Genomic DNA, 18,572 nt, shown 5'->3' with positions numbered 1-18,572 from the left:
AAAAAGCACTTTGTAAAGCAAATAAAAATGTTCCTTGGACTCTAATCCAACCATGACTTTTCACCATATTCAACTTTACCCACTTACTAATCTCAAGGAACTGTTAACATAATTACAGTTAAATGCACAAGTGTCTGCAAGTTGAAGACTTCATTTATCATGCTCACAATATATCAAATCCTAATTGCAGAGAAAGTCAGTTAGGTATTTTCCTAGGAAATTTATTGACATAAAGATTTTTCCACAAACCACTTGGCTGAATTTACTGGATCCAGCTAGTTAAAGCTAAAGCAGCTCTACTGACCCTCACAGAAATGCTCTGAAATAAAACAAAAAAAAAAAAAGGCAGAAACTAGGATTTAGAATTGCTACATGTTAAAAAAAAAGGACTACAACACTATTTCGACAAATCCATAGAGGTAAGAGCCTCTTGTATGGCAAACCCATGCCACAAGAGTGGGTAAAAGTGATCCTAAATTACATTACAGGAAAATGAAGTTTTATGTAACTCTCAGATTTCCATGCTACATCATCTACAAATAGACATCTCTGTATCACCATGCTAACACTCATGTTTTCTTTCTAGTAGTTATACAGATGGCCTTACAAAATTAGATCAAACTCCCGAAAACGTCTGCTAAAATATTCATTATTTGTGACGCCGCTTAAAATTCTAAAGCGAGGATGCCATTATATCTCATTGGTATCAAGAGCAGGAAAAACAGCCTCAAAGAACTCGAGTGATTAACATGTGAAGCCTTTGCTTACCTCTGTCATTACCATGTCCTGGCACTTTTTCACGTATTTGCCATCTGCTTTCACGATGGTCTGCAGGAATCGCAGGTACTCCACGTGCCGGCCGTGGGTCTCGATGCAGTGCACAAAGTGCTGCACCACCCTCTCGCTGATCTCGTTGCACAGGAGGTAATTATTCATGAAGATGTGCCTCATGGTCTCAGCTTCCAGGAGCTGAACAGATCAAAAACAGCCTCATGAGCACAGCAGATCTGCTTTGAGAGTGAGAGAAGCACGGGATTCTCAAGTAGAGGAAGGCTCGCTGCTAAAGGGAAACTGGAGAAATCCTTTTCAGTGATCTCAGAGTCCCCCTTCCAGTTTTGAGGGGATTTCTTCACACTTTCCTATGAGTACAAACAGTCCTAAAACGGGCATAAACCAAACCCATGTCCATGTGGAAGGTGAATGCACAAACACACACACACACTACACTGCTAGAGCACTCTACAGGGGCTTTGGAATATGAGACACCTGAGACCACCCTGGCCCCACTCACCATCAAACTTTGCAATGAGGCCAGCAGATGAGATGATGAGCTGCTCTGGCTCTCTCTGGGGCTCACAGAGGAGGCATTTCCAGCAGGCAAATCCCTGCACATGCAGCCTGATGGTCTCAAAAAGAATGTCTCTTTCCACACTAACTCCAAAAGAAGCCTAGTGCTGTGTATCCATGAGCAGCATGGAACAAGAGGAACAGATCTGGAGCAAGAAGGGATTCTGCAGAGGACACAGCACCCAGACTTTGTGCATTCTTGGGGCTTTTGTTCTAGGCTGGTCCCTTGGACTAAAGGCTCCTGAGGGTCAGGCGTGCTCCTAAAGTATATGTGTCTGTTTAGTGTCATCTGGTAGGAATCCATGTTAAGTTTGCCCCACAATGTGCGCAAAAGCACAATAACTGGGACGGATGATCAGGAAATCAGCTTCCAAAGAACAGAAATACAAGTGCAAGCTGGCTCCACACTGTGCCCAAGTTAAGCGTCAGCGTTGGCTCTGGTTCCCAATGTGGTCAGCTCAGAGCTGCTCACTAATATCACAAAAGAGCATAAATAAAAAACAATGGACAAATGTTCCTAAAGTGCACAGGCCAGGGTCTGCAATCCTCCTACTCACAATTCCTTCTAATAAAAGCATGTTTTGCTCAGTAGATCCACTGAGCAAGTGTCATTCTACATGAATATATCTGTAAACACATACAAATATATACAAAGGGACTGTGATAAAAATGTGTATTGTAAAGACAATGATTTAATAGAAGGCCAGACTTTATATTAGTTGAATCAAATGGGAGCATCATCAACAAAAATGTGTGATTCTGTTGTTACACAAGGTTTATGACAGCAGTCACAGTATCTTCTACCTTGACTTTACAGTCCATCAGTGAGTGAGTCAGGATGAATAAAATCAGAGTCAAGTTCAAGACAAGGATGTGACACATATTCATAGATCCTTCCAGTAAACCCCACAGGTTCATTTGTTTTCGTTTTTCACTTTTAAAATGGCAACATTAAAGCCAATGACATAACAAGCAACACTAAGGGAAATGAGAGAGGAGAGGGGAGGCATAATTTAGTGAAATTATTTATTTAGCACTGGGATGTTTCAGCAAACCCAAATTTAATTCCAATTATCATATTCTATTTCAAATGAGATACTTACCCCTGGAGTTAAGAACAAGTTGAGATTTTTGTGGAGGAGAACTTGATTCTGAGGATTTCCTCGGCAGAAATTCTGAAGAAAAGTGTGGGCTAGATTCATAACTTCATTCATCTTTTCATCACTCTGCAGGAAGTAAGGACAAACAAAATCAGCTGGCTCTACCTAAACATACTTGTTAAAACCACACAACATCAATTCAGCCAGGAATAAACCAATTCTCCTAAGCCTTTATAGGGCAGGAATTCTCCCTCTGGCAAAAGTAACTAATGCAGTTTCCTTCAGAGTCCATTAGCAGCTGTAGCTTACATTGAATCAAACCATAGGGAATCATAGGTAGGAGCATAAAATCAAAGTAAGATTTCTTCTTGTGTGGCTATAATTTCCTAGTTTTAAAAAGTGCTAAGGTGCTTGATTTTAAAAAAAGCAAAACAAACCAAAAATGTCATTCTGCATTAGTTTTAGGCTTTGGCAAACATTTGGTTTTTCTATAGCTACATAGAGAAACAGATGTATGTGTGCATGTGTTCATACACATACTCCCACACAAATATATCTCTAGTTTCATCTCCATTTTGTACTCCTCTCATGTAGTACCCTAAGTATGATTTGATGAACCACCTGTATGGACAAGCACTATTTCACTGACGACAGCTGAATCCAGTGTCCGTAACATAACACACAGGAAAACATAGCCCAGCAAATGTTTTACCTCCTCTCAGTGATTCCTAGAAGATCTAGAAAGATGTGCCCTTTCCCAGCCTATCTAGTTCATTAATTTGTATGCTTAATTCCACCAAATCAGTACCAAATAACTATATCTTATGAAAAAAATAACACATGGAACTAGGTTAGAGATGTTCACCATAAAAACAAAAGTTATTTCAGATTTGATCTGTGAAAGCTTTTGGTCCTAAGGTTTGCCTACTTCAGGAATGGGTAGAGGAATGACAGCTCTGTGACATGGAGGTACCCAAAGCAGTAAAATTAAATTTTAAATAAAACTGTGCAGGCATCTGTATTTAAACTGAGCCCGAGCTCACTATTCTGAAGGTAGAAAATTACATCATCATTTCATGTTTGTACCACAGCTGACAATTCAGATTTAAAAAAATTCCATTGATTCTTGGGCCTGTCAAGGCCTTACTCTTCCTTGAGTTTGTGTTCTCTACCACTAAAATTAGGAAAATAACCTTTTCATAGGGGATCTGCAGAAGGTCCAAGACCACCAAGTGGGCGCCCATATTTTTCAGTAAGCGCTGCTGTTGATTCCGACATTTTTTATTCTGAACACAAAGTTTGCTGAGTCGAATCAAAATCTATAAATTAAAAAACAACAAACCAAACAAATAAATAAGCATGCAACCAAGAAAAGAAACCAATCATGTCACAAAAAACCAAACAAAGACACTTTATTTCAAAATAATTACTAAATCTACTAATCAAACAGGTATATCAAGCAAGTTTCTTGGCAGATATACTAACCTCTTTAACAATATTGTAGTTATTGCTTTTAATGCTGTCTATCTGGGGTTTTTTGGTCCCATCCTGTATTGGGCTCAAAATGTTTGATTCCTGTAATAAAGAACACATGACAAGTGGAGATTTATTGCAATTTCCTCAACATGAATTTATTGTATTTAATAGCAGCAAGTGACAAAGTATTAGAGCAGCTCATAAGGAATTGATATAACACAGATAATAAAGACTCATTTATTCTTTATCCAGTGAGTGACAGGATTTATATTCAAGTCCTTCCTCTGATTCAAATTTCCAGTGTAATTTGAGGCAATTATGTCTTCATGCTTCTGATCATTCTGAAGGAGTATGTCCCTAAATCACAGACTATGCACACCAAGGAATTCAAATACTATGAGGAGATGTACCAAAAGTGTATTTCAGTAGTGACCAAACGTTCCAAAAATCCGTATTTAGAGCTGGAAAGATTACAAAATCTGTGAATGTGAACACTAGAAAGTCTGGAGAAAGAGCTTAAGACAACCTCTGCAGTTGAGCAGGTTGGAGTGCTTAACAGGAACAAGCAACATGTGGAAATTAGAGATGTTCCTCCCACAAAGGGGATGCTTCTGCCTGTATCTCTGGATGATGCAGGAAAAGATTTAAAAACAAATAGGAACCATATGTTAAACTGCACCATCAAGTCATGACGCTGTATGCTCTGGGCCCTGGCTCCTGGAAAGCCCCAGCTGGGTACGATAAATAAGAGAAATCAAGTCAGCAAGGAACTGCCACCACCCACACACCTTTCCATGCATATCTCTCAATCAAAACATGGGAGAACATGTACACAAATACTGCCACTAAGAATACTGGCAGTGTTGGGGGTTTTTCTGCTGTCAGCTGTGGTAAGTCTTTCTTAACAGGAAACAAAAATAAATTGAAATATTGGACTTCGGATGCTGATGCTATAAAGCATGAAGAAAAAAATCTACAGATCTTGAGACTGACTCACGGTATGACCACAAGGATGTAAACCAGTATAATAGCATTAAAAAAAAAAGAAGAAACAGGTGCACTTCTGAGTTTGATTGTGTCCTCAAACTTCCTACTGTTTTAGAAAAGAGAAATACACTAAAACAAATATATGCATGCCAAGCTGAATGTTTATATGTCCTGAAACCTCTCTCTGAACTTTCTTAGCTGATGTTGAAGTTCAAGAGTTCTATAAATCCCATCTGGTCCTAATTCCCAGTGAGGTAAGAACAGCTGCACCACTTGGCCATGGAAGCTGTTTATAAGAGTGTCAGCACTGCTGTTCAGGGCTGATCTATGTAACAACAGCAGATTTTATTTGGTTAGGTTTGTTAGTATGCAGGCTGCCATCTCTCTAGCTGTTTGAATCAATACTTTGGGAGATGTTTCAGGCTTTTTGCTATAATTAACCACCCTCCTCCATTCTGGGATTGTGGGTTAACAAAGATTAATTTACCTGTTTGTTTTATCAGCATTCTTCCTTCATCAAAGTAGTTTTATAATCTATGTGAACTGTATGTCTTAGCTGGAAATACTGATCAGCATTAAACTGCTGAATCTATCCTTTCTCCTTACAAAATAAATAATTGTTTATTGGACCCACAAGAATATGCCAGGGATGTAGTTACCAAGAGATAATCACACCACTGGGATACCAAAGACCTCAGTTGCAGATCTGGCCTCATTATGCCCCATGAAAGACATTCCCTGTCACACTTTTCCACAGGGGACAGGCAGGCATAGAGATCTCAGGGAGAAAGGTTCTCACCTGAGTACCCCACCTTAAGGAAATTGTATTTTCTGGAAGAGACTACTCCCTCTACCCATAAAATTCCTGCAATAACACTGCATCAGTCTTAGAGCCTTTCTTGCTAGCTGCCAGTGGAGACTCAGATTCCAGCATTCAGTCTGAGAAGTCTCCCTCATCCCAGCAGGTCAGCAGTGCAAGGCACATGTCAGTGTCCCCATGGCACAGATTTGCCCTCCACAGGCTCCACCAGGGGAATGAGGGACACACACAGAATTCTCAGTTCACAGGCTTAACCTTTATGTGATGTTTGTTCAGACATTCCCAGAACCAAAGCAGGGTGCCAAGGACCAGAAAAGAAATGAAGTAAGGGAACACTAGGTGCTTACAGGTGCTGAATGTTTAGATCACTAGAAACCTCACTGAACTTTCTCAGCAGATGGAAAAGATGAAGAATTCCATAAAGCCACTGCACTCTATTCCAGCTTCACCTTTCACTGAGCCTGTTTCCCTTCCTCAGAGCTGCATTTCTGGTGCTACACCACCAAACATCCTCCAGGGACAAGACAATAAAAATCACTTTCCATGGTCTGTGGTATCTACACAGACCCAGAACACCCTTCCTAGAGAGAACCAAGTGAACAGGCTTTATCTGATTTCCCCTTCTCAAGCAAGGCTCTTATGTGAGCTCAATTTCAGCATTTCTTCCTAACCCTATTGGTGACTCATTTATGTCTGGCATAAGTCTTTCCAACTCTGATCTCCAGTCCCTATCCAGACAGTCCTGCATGGATGCAAGATTTGCCATTTTTCCTGTGGAGAACTCTGGACACTTTTATAAGAGCAAGGCCTTTTTTCTATAAATCCTATTTCTGGACTCATGTGACTTAAAAACAAGAAGAAAAAAAGGCTCACACATTATGACAGTAAGGTGAAAACAATTACCTAGGAAGATTCAGGAAAAAAAAAAAGTTATTTTTACTCTTATGTACACCTTTCAACAGGCTTCATGTGACAACAGAAACTTGAGTTTAAGAAAAGAGTGTTCTGGAATTTAAGTCCTTGTGCACAATTTAATGTTGTTTGGGAAAAATCAAGCACAGGCAAATGAGGCACATTCCCTAAATACCTAGAGGTTCATCCAGCTTTGGATACCCAGTGTCCATTCCAAAGAAGCACGGATCTCATGAGATTTTTGTCTGCTTAAAGCTAGCCACCTGCCTCACACATTGCAGATTATGGCCAACATCACACCTCCTACACCTGATTTAAGACCTCAAAGAGAGTACTGACTACCTAACGTTACTTTTTCGCCAGGCAAAAACACCTCTTCACGTTAAAGAAAAATTTAGCAGGGGTAAAAAAGATGGACAAGATTCTGAGCTATTGTAACCTGGCACAGCTCTCAGGGAATTACCAGCAGATGATCTAACCGGCAGATTACATATTACTGCTCTGATACAATAATCTCTCTGATCTGCCAGAGATAATATTGTGCATCTACTGAAGCACTGCTAATCCATACAGACCCACAGGTGCCTCATGGGAAAAAAACATTCAAAATATCCCATTGAGAGGTGCCTCTGTTTCAAACACATTGTTTAGCCCCCTTTTCCTGGAGTTTCCTTGCTATCAAGGCTAACCATAGGAATAAATTACACTTTAAAAATGTAGTATAGCTTAAAAACTTTGTAATCCTGACACAATTCTATTTTGTTTCCCCATTATCTTTTCAATTCATTAAATACATAAAGGAACATTTTCTGTCATACAAGAGCTGTGCTTGAGGAAAGAAAGAAGGAAATACCACATAAGCTTCAACTCCAGATTCCTCCCTAATTTTGACACCACTAAAGATGTGGTATCAGAACATCAGCTAAGATAGATCAGAGAAAGGGTAGGACCTACACTGTTGCAAGAATTTGGGATTCTTCCTTGAAGTGTTGGATTTGCCCCTGCATGAAGCCACCAAAAATCTGCTTCCCCATCTAAAAGGCCACATGTGTGCCACAGATATTTGCAAGCAGCCTCTCTCTTCTCCATGGCTCCAGCTTTTTTTTCCTATACCACACTGTATAATCTCTCCTTGGCTTTCTACTTCCCTGGGAGCTTCCTTACCCATCTTTCTTGGCGCCAGGAAAGAGAACAAGGGAAATGCTGTGTCTGAAATCACAGCTCTTCATCTCTCCCCACCTCCTCTGATGAAAAGGGAAAAGTGGGAATAAATATTGGTGGAAAAGCCTTCTCTATCTACTCTTATGGCACAAACCTCAATCACAACACTTTGTGCTTTCTTAAAAGCTCATGCTGGAGATAAATGATTAAATCGTGACCTCAGCTTGCATGGAAAAGCAAAATTTTAAAAATCCAACCATTGAAATCTTTAAAAAAAGAGATCTTCACAGTCCTAGATTCAAGTTCTACATCCAATCAGAGTATGTCCTGAGAAAGTGGGATGACAAGGGCCAAAGAAACTAAAACATTAGTTCACCTACAAAATCTCAACATTCTTAGGTCAGTCTTGTGGTGAAGAGTGGAATTACTTGTAATGTTTGCAAACATGGGTGTGACTGTGCTCCTCTCCCTTAGTTGCAGGACACTGTCTACTCCTCTTTTCTTCCAGCAAGTTAATCCAACTGCCAGCACAAAATTCCCAGATTATTTTCAGGGTGCTGCTGCACACTGTGGCTTGCACCCAAAAAGGAAGGCCACTCTATGACCTAAGAATGCAGTTCCTGAAAGCATCAGGAGAGAATACTGAATACATTGATAACAGAAGTGTTATTTCCTTTTCTGTCAGTTCCTAAAGCTCAGCCAGAATGCTTCACATTCTCACTTTGCCACTTTGCTTAACCAGACCACGATTTTCCAGTTGGTCATGAAACTACCTATCAGTATTGAAACATTTCTGACAGCAGAGGCTTTAAACCCACCTCCATTGGCTCTTCTCCCCCCTTGGTTTGATTGTCGCCCACCTCTCCACTCTCATAATTGCTGCTCTTCTCAACCCACAATTCAGATTTTTCTACAGTCAGACGTAGCTGGTCAAGATCAGCCTTGATTTGCTTGTAGTTATCCACATCTTGATTGGACACCAGCAACTGAACCTGGAAATGGAGAAAATTGTGAAGCTATTACAGCAGTAGCACCAGCACTTATGGCCAGGTAATTTTCTTGACAGTTCCCATTCTAAGCCTCTTTCCAGGTGCCTTGTGCAACCTTCCCTGTGCAATTCAAACATGGCACACGCAGGCTTTTAGCCCCCATTTATCAAAAACCTTTAGCAGAGCCTGAAGCTGTAGCTGCCTAAAACAGGATAGTTAAAACTTTCACAACATCCTCTCACCTTCTTGAATACACTGCAAAGCATTTTCAGCACAGGCAGATTTACAGGCTCTTGAGTTCTGGGCAGAGCGAGCTCTGATGCACTGATCATGATCCTCATGGCATTATAAAACACAGTTACACACTATTAAAGCAATAGTTAGAAATACCTACTGCTTTAGCACTGCACTTCAGAAGGGGAAAAAAAAGGATGGTATGACAAGGGACCAGGGCATCCAAAGAAAAGTCAGAATGGCCAGCAATTTTTAATGATCTCCTACACCACCATAAACAAATACTGAAAAATAACAGACTTTCATACTGTTAGGCCAGCTCAGAAAAACTTCTCTGACTATAGCTGACAAACTGACTTTCAGGTTCATGGAATTTCTCACCATCTGAGTGGACGCCACTTATTAATCTCATTTTTTCCTTTTCCTATACTGCTCAAATTATCTGGGGTTTTCACTGTTATGTGTAGTTCTTGATTTAGCATGACCTACACATTTTTTTTCTTTCTTTGTAACGCTCTCTGTTCTCCCAAGATTATTAATGAAGATAATATGCCAAGAAACTATCAGCAATCTTTACAGTAAATTAACAAACACACTTAAGAAATCATACTCATGGTAAAAGATTAGGGTCACTGACAACACTGATGGTGATTTTAAAACCACATTACATCCAGGCAAATATTCACTATTTTGTAATATAAAGTTTTCATCATAATAATCTCTCTTGGCCTGACAAAATCTTGTTATTTTACAGAATTTATGAATGCTGCTCAATTGCAGGCATTCTTATTCCACGTGCTCTACAGTCTTTTTTGTTTATTTCTCCATTAGCTTTTTCCATTCTTCACAAAAACACATTAAGCAACTCAGTCCTTGCTTACCTGGGAATAACAGCTATTTATGCAACTAACCAGCACAGCCTAGCTTTAAATACCTGGTGGGAGGCCATTATGCTGCACAACAAAAACATTAAACAAAAGCTTTTCAGGTCTTTATCATTCATCTGTTTGCACAGGAGAGAAACCTCCCTACCTTACATAACGATGAGACAACACGCTACCCAGCTCCTGCAATAAGCATCAGATGTTCTTATCAACATATGTTATAAAGGGTTATGTAACAGAGGCATCTCTGTCCTGCAGCCCCATGACATCAGATCTCCCTGTCCTAATCCACAGACACATGGAGCCTGCACATGCACCGCTACCAGAGGGACAGAATAAAAGCTGAAAACAGGCTTGGCTCTATCCCTGCCTTCCTGCTATTTGGGCATAGCTGTATCAGGCAGGGGAGCCCTGTGCAATGACACCTGAATTGGAATCAGAAGCACCAGGTGAATAACAAAATAACAATACCCAGCCTAAGTGGCCCTGAAGACAAAGAAGTCTCACTGCTGACACGGGGACACTGCTTGCCAAACATGAGGCACTGGCTCTGTCCCTGAGGGATCCCTGTGAGAGGCTCACCATGGACCTGCACTTTCCCTAATGGATGCAGTGCCAGAAATAACAATTTCTGGGGGGCACAGAACTACAACATATACCAGCACATATGGCCAAAGAAGTCTGCTGATACTTGACCTCTGAGGAAATAACACTGTCATGCAACAAACAGCAATTTAAGCAGCAGAACAGCCTTTGGGAAGGCTCCCTGCATTCAGTTTCCTGGCATAACACTCAGCCCATCCATACCTGTTTGAATGCTTGCAGAACTTCTGCTCTCTGGCTGAAGTGCTTAAAGAGCAGGTGCAGAGCCCCTGAGAGCAATGGGGGGTAGTCGTGCATGATAAGGTGAATGAGGACCCGTAAAAAAGTTCTGCCCCCTTCATCATCAAGCTGAACTGCATTCTTCTCCTTTCTGCAACAGAAATGGGGAGAAAGGACCAAATAAAGTAAAGTAAATAAGAAAAGATAAAAGCTCTTGAGATAAATATGCCTCTATACACAATCTTCACTCAACAGAGCTCTTAAAATCAAATTAAATATGCTGCAGGAAGGAAATTATAAATATGACTATCATATTTTACAAGGACTTCTCTCCTACGGTAATTGCAGCAGTCTTATAGCATAGTGGACACTATGGAGCAGAAGTAAGCATCTATGAGATGTGTCAAACATTGTAATTAAAATCTATATTGTAAAAGCATTCATTTATGTCATGGATAAGTTGAGCCAGGTTCATCCCCAATCCAAATTAAATGAAGTAAACTGCATTTCCTCAGAGATTAATTTGACCCTTTCCTTTTCACTCCTTCTCTTTTCAGCTGCTATTAAAATTTCATTTAAGAAAAATAAGATCAAAAATAGCAAGAATTGCCAAAAGCATCATATTTCTGGAATCATATTCATAATGTGGAACGGCAGAAAGCAGATTTACACTTAACATATCAAAGCAGAAATAATGTTTCCAAGAAACCATTCGGGCTCTCTGTTCATTTTAAAGATGCAGATGCCAGGGGCTGTGTGTTGTTTTACATTATGGGAGCTCAGAGGAGGCCTGGAGGCATTGCTTGTGCTGGTAAAGATTGAGAATGTATGAGGGACTGAGAGGGGAAAGATCACAGTGCCCACATTGCAGATCCTTCTCCTTAGCTCCAAAAAAAACTTTAAAGTCTACGGCCTTGTCTAAATGGAATTAATTTTTACTGGTATAATTATAATTATACCCATAAAATTAAACCAATATAGTGATAATGGTAATAACTCTCCAGTGTGAGTGTCTTCCATGGGTTACTTTTTTCTGTTCACAGCATAGCTGAAATCCCTTCCAGAACTCTGCAAGCATAAATTGTGATGTACAGGCCTCTGGTGGACCAGGAGATCATGGCAAGTGGTCCACTCCTGATCTGAGGAGGCACAGGAGAGATAACTGTTGGCACAGTGTTCCCAAGGAGTTTGAACACCAAGTGCAATGACAACAGGTCATGCAATCTATGAGAAACCCTGAGGGCCAACAGCAAGATGCTGATCCAGGAAATCTGGGCCTGTAGCCATAAGACACACCAGAGAAAGAGTGGTTTTTCAGCACCCATGTGAACCATTATAAGATAAATAGAAAATTAGTGTGGTTCAGCCCAATACACCTTCACACTATTCCTCAGCTGCCTTTGGAAACATGACAAAAACTTTCTACCAACTCTCTTACAACTAAGAGGGTGCTCAGAGCCAATCCCACAGCCATCCAGGCCAACTGGGCTGTTTGCATGATTGAAATCCAGGTTTTTCCTGGCACATTTCTGTTCAAGTATGGCTTATGCAATTAACAAACAGGCAAAGGAAGAGAAAGGGCTATAAAAATAAGCACAGAATAAACAGAGATTGGCCATGAGAAATACTGACATGAACAAAAAGATATATAAATATACATAGAGGTAAAAACTTCAGAGAATGTACCTGCCAGCAAACATGGTTTCAGCCTGAGCTGCAATTTCATCTATGTCAGGAACAATTGCTGGGGAAAAAAATCAGAAGAAAAAATTGAAAAGAAAAAAAAGAAAATAAGAAAAAAAGAGAAAGCCAATGATCATTTAATCTGCACAGCACAACGGAATTCTGTTCCTCTTTAAAGCAGATGGTATCAAGTAAAGGTCTAACTAATCATTCCCCAATTACGCAAATTTTTTTCTGCAAGAGTAGCAGAGAACAAACAGGATATGGGGCAGAGGGGTAAATTGTGTATTACTATTCCTGAGGAAGAGAATTGTAGTGATGAGCCAAAGCAACAGGGTGCTAGGAGCTGTACTAGCCATCAGCAGTGACCCACAAACGAGGAAGACTGCCAGACTTCTACATTTTTTCTTACATTTTCTTCTTTTTTCTTGAGCCAACCCCAGCAAAGCATATACATGAACTTGACAATATTTACCATAAACCCAGTTATTTGCCATACCATCATTTTGCTTTAGAACAGCTTTAATATAACTTATTACTTAAGACCTGTATCATACACATGCCCAGGTCCAACTAGAGCAATTCTCCCCTACTTGCAGGTATTCACACAGACCTTTTGAGCACTTGTGTGTGCATGGGAAGGCTCCCTGGAAAGCCAAATGATTCCTGCACCATGTTCACCTCACTTAAACCTGTCCCCATCCATCCCCAAACATTATCCACTTACCACCATGCAGTGTTTTGGGAAGAGCAAAGATAAACAAACAAAATATCATAGTGGCAAAAAAGGAATTACTATTTTGTTAGACAAGGAGGACAGGCCATCAAAAAAATTTTGTGGAATTCCTTAATATTTTTTTATTTTTCACAAGCTTTTGAACTAGCAGTAGGCTGTGTCTTGCTGCTGCAGTTGAGCTCAGTGTTTGCAGTTGCCTACCCAGAATTACTGTGCATTGAAAGAAAATAGCAAGGCTTACCTGAGGCAGTCCCTGGTGTGTCAGGTGGGGATGATGTAGAGCAGTCAATATTTTCAGTGTTTTCCCCAAACTCTCTCTTATAGATAGATAGCATGTAGGATATTCTGTAGTCCAGTCTAACACTGAGAATAAACTATAAGAAAAAAAAAAAAGCTAAGCAAATTAATTTAAGTTTACTATGAAAAAACAATCCAATACATTCACCAGGTAGGTTTCTCTGCTTCCTTTCTTTACCCTGCCCATTCTGAGACATGTTGAAGTCTGACCTATGGATTGCTTGAGTACCACTGGCTGTGTGCAGGGGCTCCAACATGCTGCCTTGTCCTCACTGCCTGTAAGCCAGATCAGAACCTTCAAACTCACGCTGACATCAATGATTTCATATTTCAGCTGGACTTCCAATGCCCCATGGAGTGGAATAGAGAGCAAGCACAACATGCTCAAGGCTCACCTTCTCAGATATCTGAAAAATTCCTTTTTGTTTCTCAGCTGTGAAACTGGAAACTCATACAGGAAAAATCCTAATTCAGACCTAGAAGTGGTGTTTTTATATTGGAATAGTGAGGAAAATAACTAGGCTGCAAGCATTAGTATCAAATTAAGGGCTGACACTTACACACATGGATGCTTCTTACCCACAGGAAATGCAAGCATGTAATCAAACACCTTTAAGATTATTTAAAATATTTACAATCAGTGGGGATGAAAGACATATGCTGAGTTTCCAAGGCTGAGGTGACAAGTGATTTGAAAGGTGAGTTAGCAAATGGTAGCAACCTGTTTCTTTGATCTACAGCTAAAGCCAAATATGCTTCCCAGGCCCACTGCAATAGCATTTCTCTATTTTGGTTCCATTATTAAGTTGCCCCAGAATTGTATAGGCAAGATTTTTCAAAATAAAAATTTCCCCAGTCCATGCATAGTTAACTAAGTCTATCAGACCATCTGTTTAATTCTGGCTGAGGGCAGAATAGAAATCATAAGTTAAACAGTCTGTACTTAAAGCAACAGGAAGATATGTTGAGAATTAAATTACTATAAACTGAAATATTTCTGAGAATAGAATAGCTTTAATCACCATTGTACTTGCTTTGCATGTTAGTACAATAAATCTAAAATATTCTCACTCGCCGTTGAGGCTTATTACACAATAATGGAAGGTAACATGATTTATATTAATCCTTCCTCATTGCATTTTAAACTAAACTGAAGTATTTTGTATTTCTTGTGGACTAGAATCATATATATGCACACTTACTGGGATTCACCCAGCATATGACAAATCACTTATCTGAAGTAATTTGACCATGTGAGCAATCCTTAACTACTAAACCACAGATTAAGTAAGAAATTAGGATTAAGTGCTCTTCAATCCTGAGTGCTCTTGCAATGAATGTGCTGTGAAAAAGGAAAGCATGAGACAACATGTGATTCCCTCAGGGAATGCACAGGACAAGATCCTGGAATCATCCTCCTAGGCATTGACCAGTAAAGCAGGACAGTATGGAGAGAAATTCAGTCATACAAACAAGGAAAATGAAAAGCAATACATATGAATGGTGTTATTTAGGTCATATAATTTTGTAACACTCTTTCACTGTAAATTTTAAAGTAAAGGAGGCCTAGAACCAAAGAATGCAGTATTGAGTATATTCTAACAATTGATAGCCTTTCAGATGACAAGTAATTAGAGTCATCTAAATAATTTACGAGCCATCAGAACAAATGGAATCCTTCAAAGGTGACATTGTTACCAACAAATGCAGGGAATTTATAGAAAACCCTGAAACATTCCTTCAGGGCCCAAGCACTGCAGAAAGCAGGATTCGGTACACAGAGCAAGCGTGTGCCACTTCACTTATTAACAGCACCAAGTGAAAGCTGCATCTCAGGAGGCAGGCTGGTGTCACCCAGATTGTCACATCAGCTGGGAGAAAAATCACAGCAGCCCACAGACTGTTCTCAGCCCAACAGTGGAAATCTGAAATGCATTAATTGTACCAAAAGCAGGCAGCCTCCCACAACTTCAGTGGGGCCAGGGCCAATTCTGCCCTTTATCCAACTACTGCAACAGAGGGGTCAAATGCTTAAATCGAGCAACCACCCCAGTGTTAAGTATGTGAAAGAAACTGGAAACAGGCACACTGTGCTCAGGAAACATTAGTGAGGCAGATTAGAGGACAAGTTGTCATTGCAGTTACAGTGAGAAAGTTTCTGCAGTATCCTGTTCCTTCAAAAGTGAAGCTGGTACAACAGTTGTGAGAACCAGAACTGCGCAATTGCTCACACAGTCCTCTGTCCTCTATCCTTCCTCATATCAAGGAGTTATTTCTACAATGAGCAGGCCAGTAAATAGTAAGAATGTGGGTAATAGAACTGACCACTCTGTGAGTAAAGAACTGTAAAATGACTGCTGTGTAATAAACCCCCCCTCATTATTACCTGCAAAATCTCAATGATTTTCAATTTGGTGTCCATTACAATCACATCTTCACTGTCTGCAGGGCTGGCTTGCTTGCTTGGGTGAATGCTTGGCTGTATGTCAGGGGTACTGATGGGAAACACAGACCCTCTGCTCAGCACCATTTGGGTCATCATCTCTCCTACCCCATGGATGGTCCTCATGACGTTGTTCCCTGTGCATTAAACAAAAACAGACACATTTCCTAGCACTAAAGCATGCTTACAATGCTATATACCAACATACACCCATGCTGTCAAACCCCTTTCCAGTCTCAAAAGGCATATTGAAAAAGAAGTCCCCAGCTCCTGAGCTCATTCAAATTACCCAATTAGGCAAAATTTTCTATGCTGATTTTCCAAGATATTTCTGACAAGTCAACAGATGGTAAATATGGCAAAATATTTCCAGAGTTCTCTTAACATGTTCAACAAATGATAAAAGATAGAACTAAAGAAATCTCACCCATTCCTTTGCCTGAAGGTGTATTATCCACATCCAAGATAATTTCTTAAAGAGGTTTGTTTAACTTGTTTTAAAGAATATTTGCAAACCAAGTGTTGCATATCCAGTATTATAGAACATCCCTAGGCAAGCAATTTCAGTACCTGACTACGCTTATCATTAGAAAACTTTTATTGGTATTTTATTAATACCATCTATTGCTGCAATTTGGAGACACATGGGAGGAGTTTTAGGTGTCACACTGAAGGAGAGTCAAGAGATGAGGTTGTGCCAGTCTGATCAATGTCTTTGTGTGGTTCAAATGACAGGGCACAACCCAAACCCAACTGACACAACCAGCCAACCATGCACCTTCAAAAGAAAAGTCCCGGAAGAATGCCAGGCTTGAAGGCTGTCCTGAAGGTCAAACTGGTATCTGTAATCACAGTGCCTTTTGAAAGTTATTCACGAGGGAAAAAATTATTTTACACTTATGTGGTAAAACCTTTATCCATGTTGCAATGGTATACTGCAAAATCTACCAAGAAATACCATTTGTTCCCACAGATTATACTGGTCTTTAGAGTGAATTTTGATGGGAAAAGCATCTCAGTGAATCAGTGGCTTCCTGGCAAAGGTGGCACAAGAAAGTGTGAGAATATTGTGCTACCTACCTACATGAATCAGTTTCCTTTCTTGCAAAACACAGATAGGAAGGAATGGAGGAAAGGAAAGGAATAACAAGAAGACTGGAGGAAATGTAGCTTTGCTGAGAGAAGCCTGAATAGTTTTGTCTGTCCTTTAGTACACTTTAATCACCATGCCACAGCCAAGCTTTACTCATGCTGAAGAAACCCTCTTCCCAGACAATCTGCTGTAAAAGTCAAGGCTGGATTTTATTTTGTTGGCAAAATCCTCCTCTTATTCCTTTCTTTCTTCAAGCCATATAGCTCAACTACAATGTTTATGGAGAGAGAAGGCCTTTAGACCTAACTTTAAAAGGGAAACCCACAAAGAGGGTGCTTTTTCAAAGTGAATGAAGCAGATTTGTGTCAGGTTTGAGGTCCCATTCAGCATCAGGTCTGGAGTGCAATCACTCTAAATCAGTCTCTTAAAAATAACATTTCAGGTCCCTACAAAAGAGGGGGGGAAATACTTCTGATTTTGCATGTTGTTAGGGAAAAAAACACTTGAAGTCAAACTACAGGCTGGATCCTCACATTAGGCAGGCACAGAAAGTTCTAACTGCTTACGCAGGCATAAAGCAAATAAATTCATCACAAATACTCTCCATGACATAAAATGAAAATGGTGTGTTTTCCTTTCAAATCAAGTAAAACAGTGTGGGAATAACATGGGACGGATATCTCTCTCCCAACTCCCCAACTCCTTTCTCCCAGTGTGCTAAACAAGTATTTGTATTGACCACCACCCAGTGCACCTGTGCAAAGCTACAGTACTACCTGAAGGACCTTCAGCCCTTAAAGTGCCTTCAGTTAAACCAACATTTTGTGTCTTCATCTTCAAATCATAAAATAAATGAAATCCATTTCATTCTGCCCTTAATGCTGACAGATAAGCCCACAAGACCTGTAGCTTGGGCAGCTGCATCATGGCCTGCAACACTGCTGGCATACACCTCAGCTGAGAAGTTCTCTCTCAAAACATCAATTCAAAATCCCTTTTGCTCAGTTGGGCAGAGGGAAATATAAATAGAGGGCATTTGGAAAGCTCAGGAATTCTTTAAAAACAAACTTCAGTCGATGGGGTTAATGATAAGGAAACCACTTGGGTCTAAGACAAGTTCGGAATATATTATTCTCAAAAACAAGACACAACTATAGTTTTGTCCAAAACAAGGAAGAAAAATTCCACTTCATCTTGAAAAGTTCCTGCTCACCCTTCAAGACTGAAGTCTACTGGGTGTAAAGCTAACGAAAAAGTTAGTGTCTTTTGGACAAGATATCAGACAACATCTTGGGTGGAACTAAGTTCCTGGAGAAAGGAAGCTGGGATTTTGCCCAGACCATATCTTGCTTATTTCTCAGCTATTACTGGGTGTTGCAGAGGTATAGCAGGGAACAGGATTCAACTCCTTCCATGAAAAAGAAATTAGTCACTGTCTCTGCATTTCAGGACAACCTCCATAAATGAGTAGATCACCTTTCCCACCTCTAGGAAGGACAGTGAGAGACCTGCAATAGCAAAGACTCTGAGGCACTCAGCTAATGTGATACTGGAGCCCAGAAAAGCATCTAGGAAATAAAAACAAATT

The 18,572-nt window shown here is 40.1% G+C and overlaps 1 protein-coding gene across 3 annotated transcripts in view; it reads right to left on the bottom strand.

Annotated features, from left to right (window-relative positions):
* Window positions 1-18,572, bottom strand: part of ITPR2 (inositol 1,4,5-trisphosphate receptor type 2) — a 243,028-nt gene that overhangs the window by 135,854 nt on the left and 88,602 nt on the right. For all 3 annotated transcript variants that reach the window (XM_084205579.1, XM_084205580.1, XM_084205581.1), the window contains 9 exons: window positions 15,835-16,028; window positions 13,393-13,525; window positions 12,419-12,476; window positions 10,718-10,883; window positions 8,622-8,795; window positions 3,933-4,022; window positions 3,641-3,766; window positions 2,451-2,573; window positions 769-969 (listed from right to left, as the gene is read on the bottom strand). In XM_084205579.1, the coding sequence (XP_084061705.1) occupies window positions 769-969; window positions 2,451-2,573; window positions 3,641-3,766; window positions 3,933-4,022; window positions 8,622-8,795; window positions 10,718-10,883; window positions 12,419-12,476; window positions 13,393-13,525; window positions 15,835-16,028 (1,265 nt within the window). The remainder of the gene's footprint in view (window positions 1-768; window positions 970-2,450; window positions 2,574-3,640; window positions 3,767-3,932; window positions 4,023-8,621; window positions 8,796-10,717; window positions 10,884-12,418; window positions 12,477-13,392; window positions 13,526-15,834; window positions 16,029-18,572) is intronic.

The sequence above is a fragment of the Fringilla coelebs genome (genome assembly GCF_963513975.1).
Source record: "Fringilla coelebs genome assembly, chromosome: 5".
Taxonomy (NCBI): domain Eukaryota; kingdom Metazoa; phylum Chordata; class Aves; order Passeriformes; family Fringillidae; genus Fringilla; species Fringilla coelebs.
This window is presented reverse-complemented; position numbering and strand designations above follow the sequence as displayed.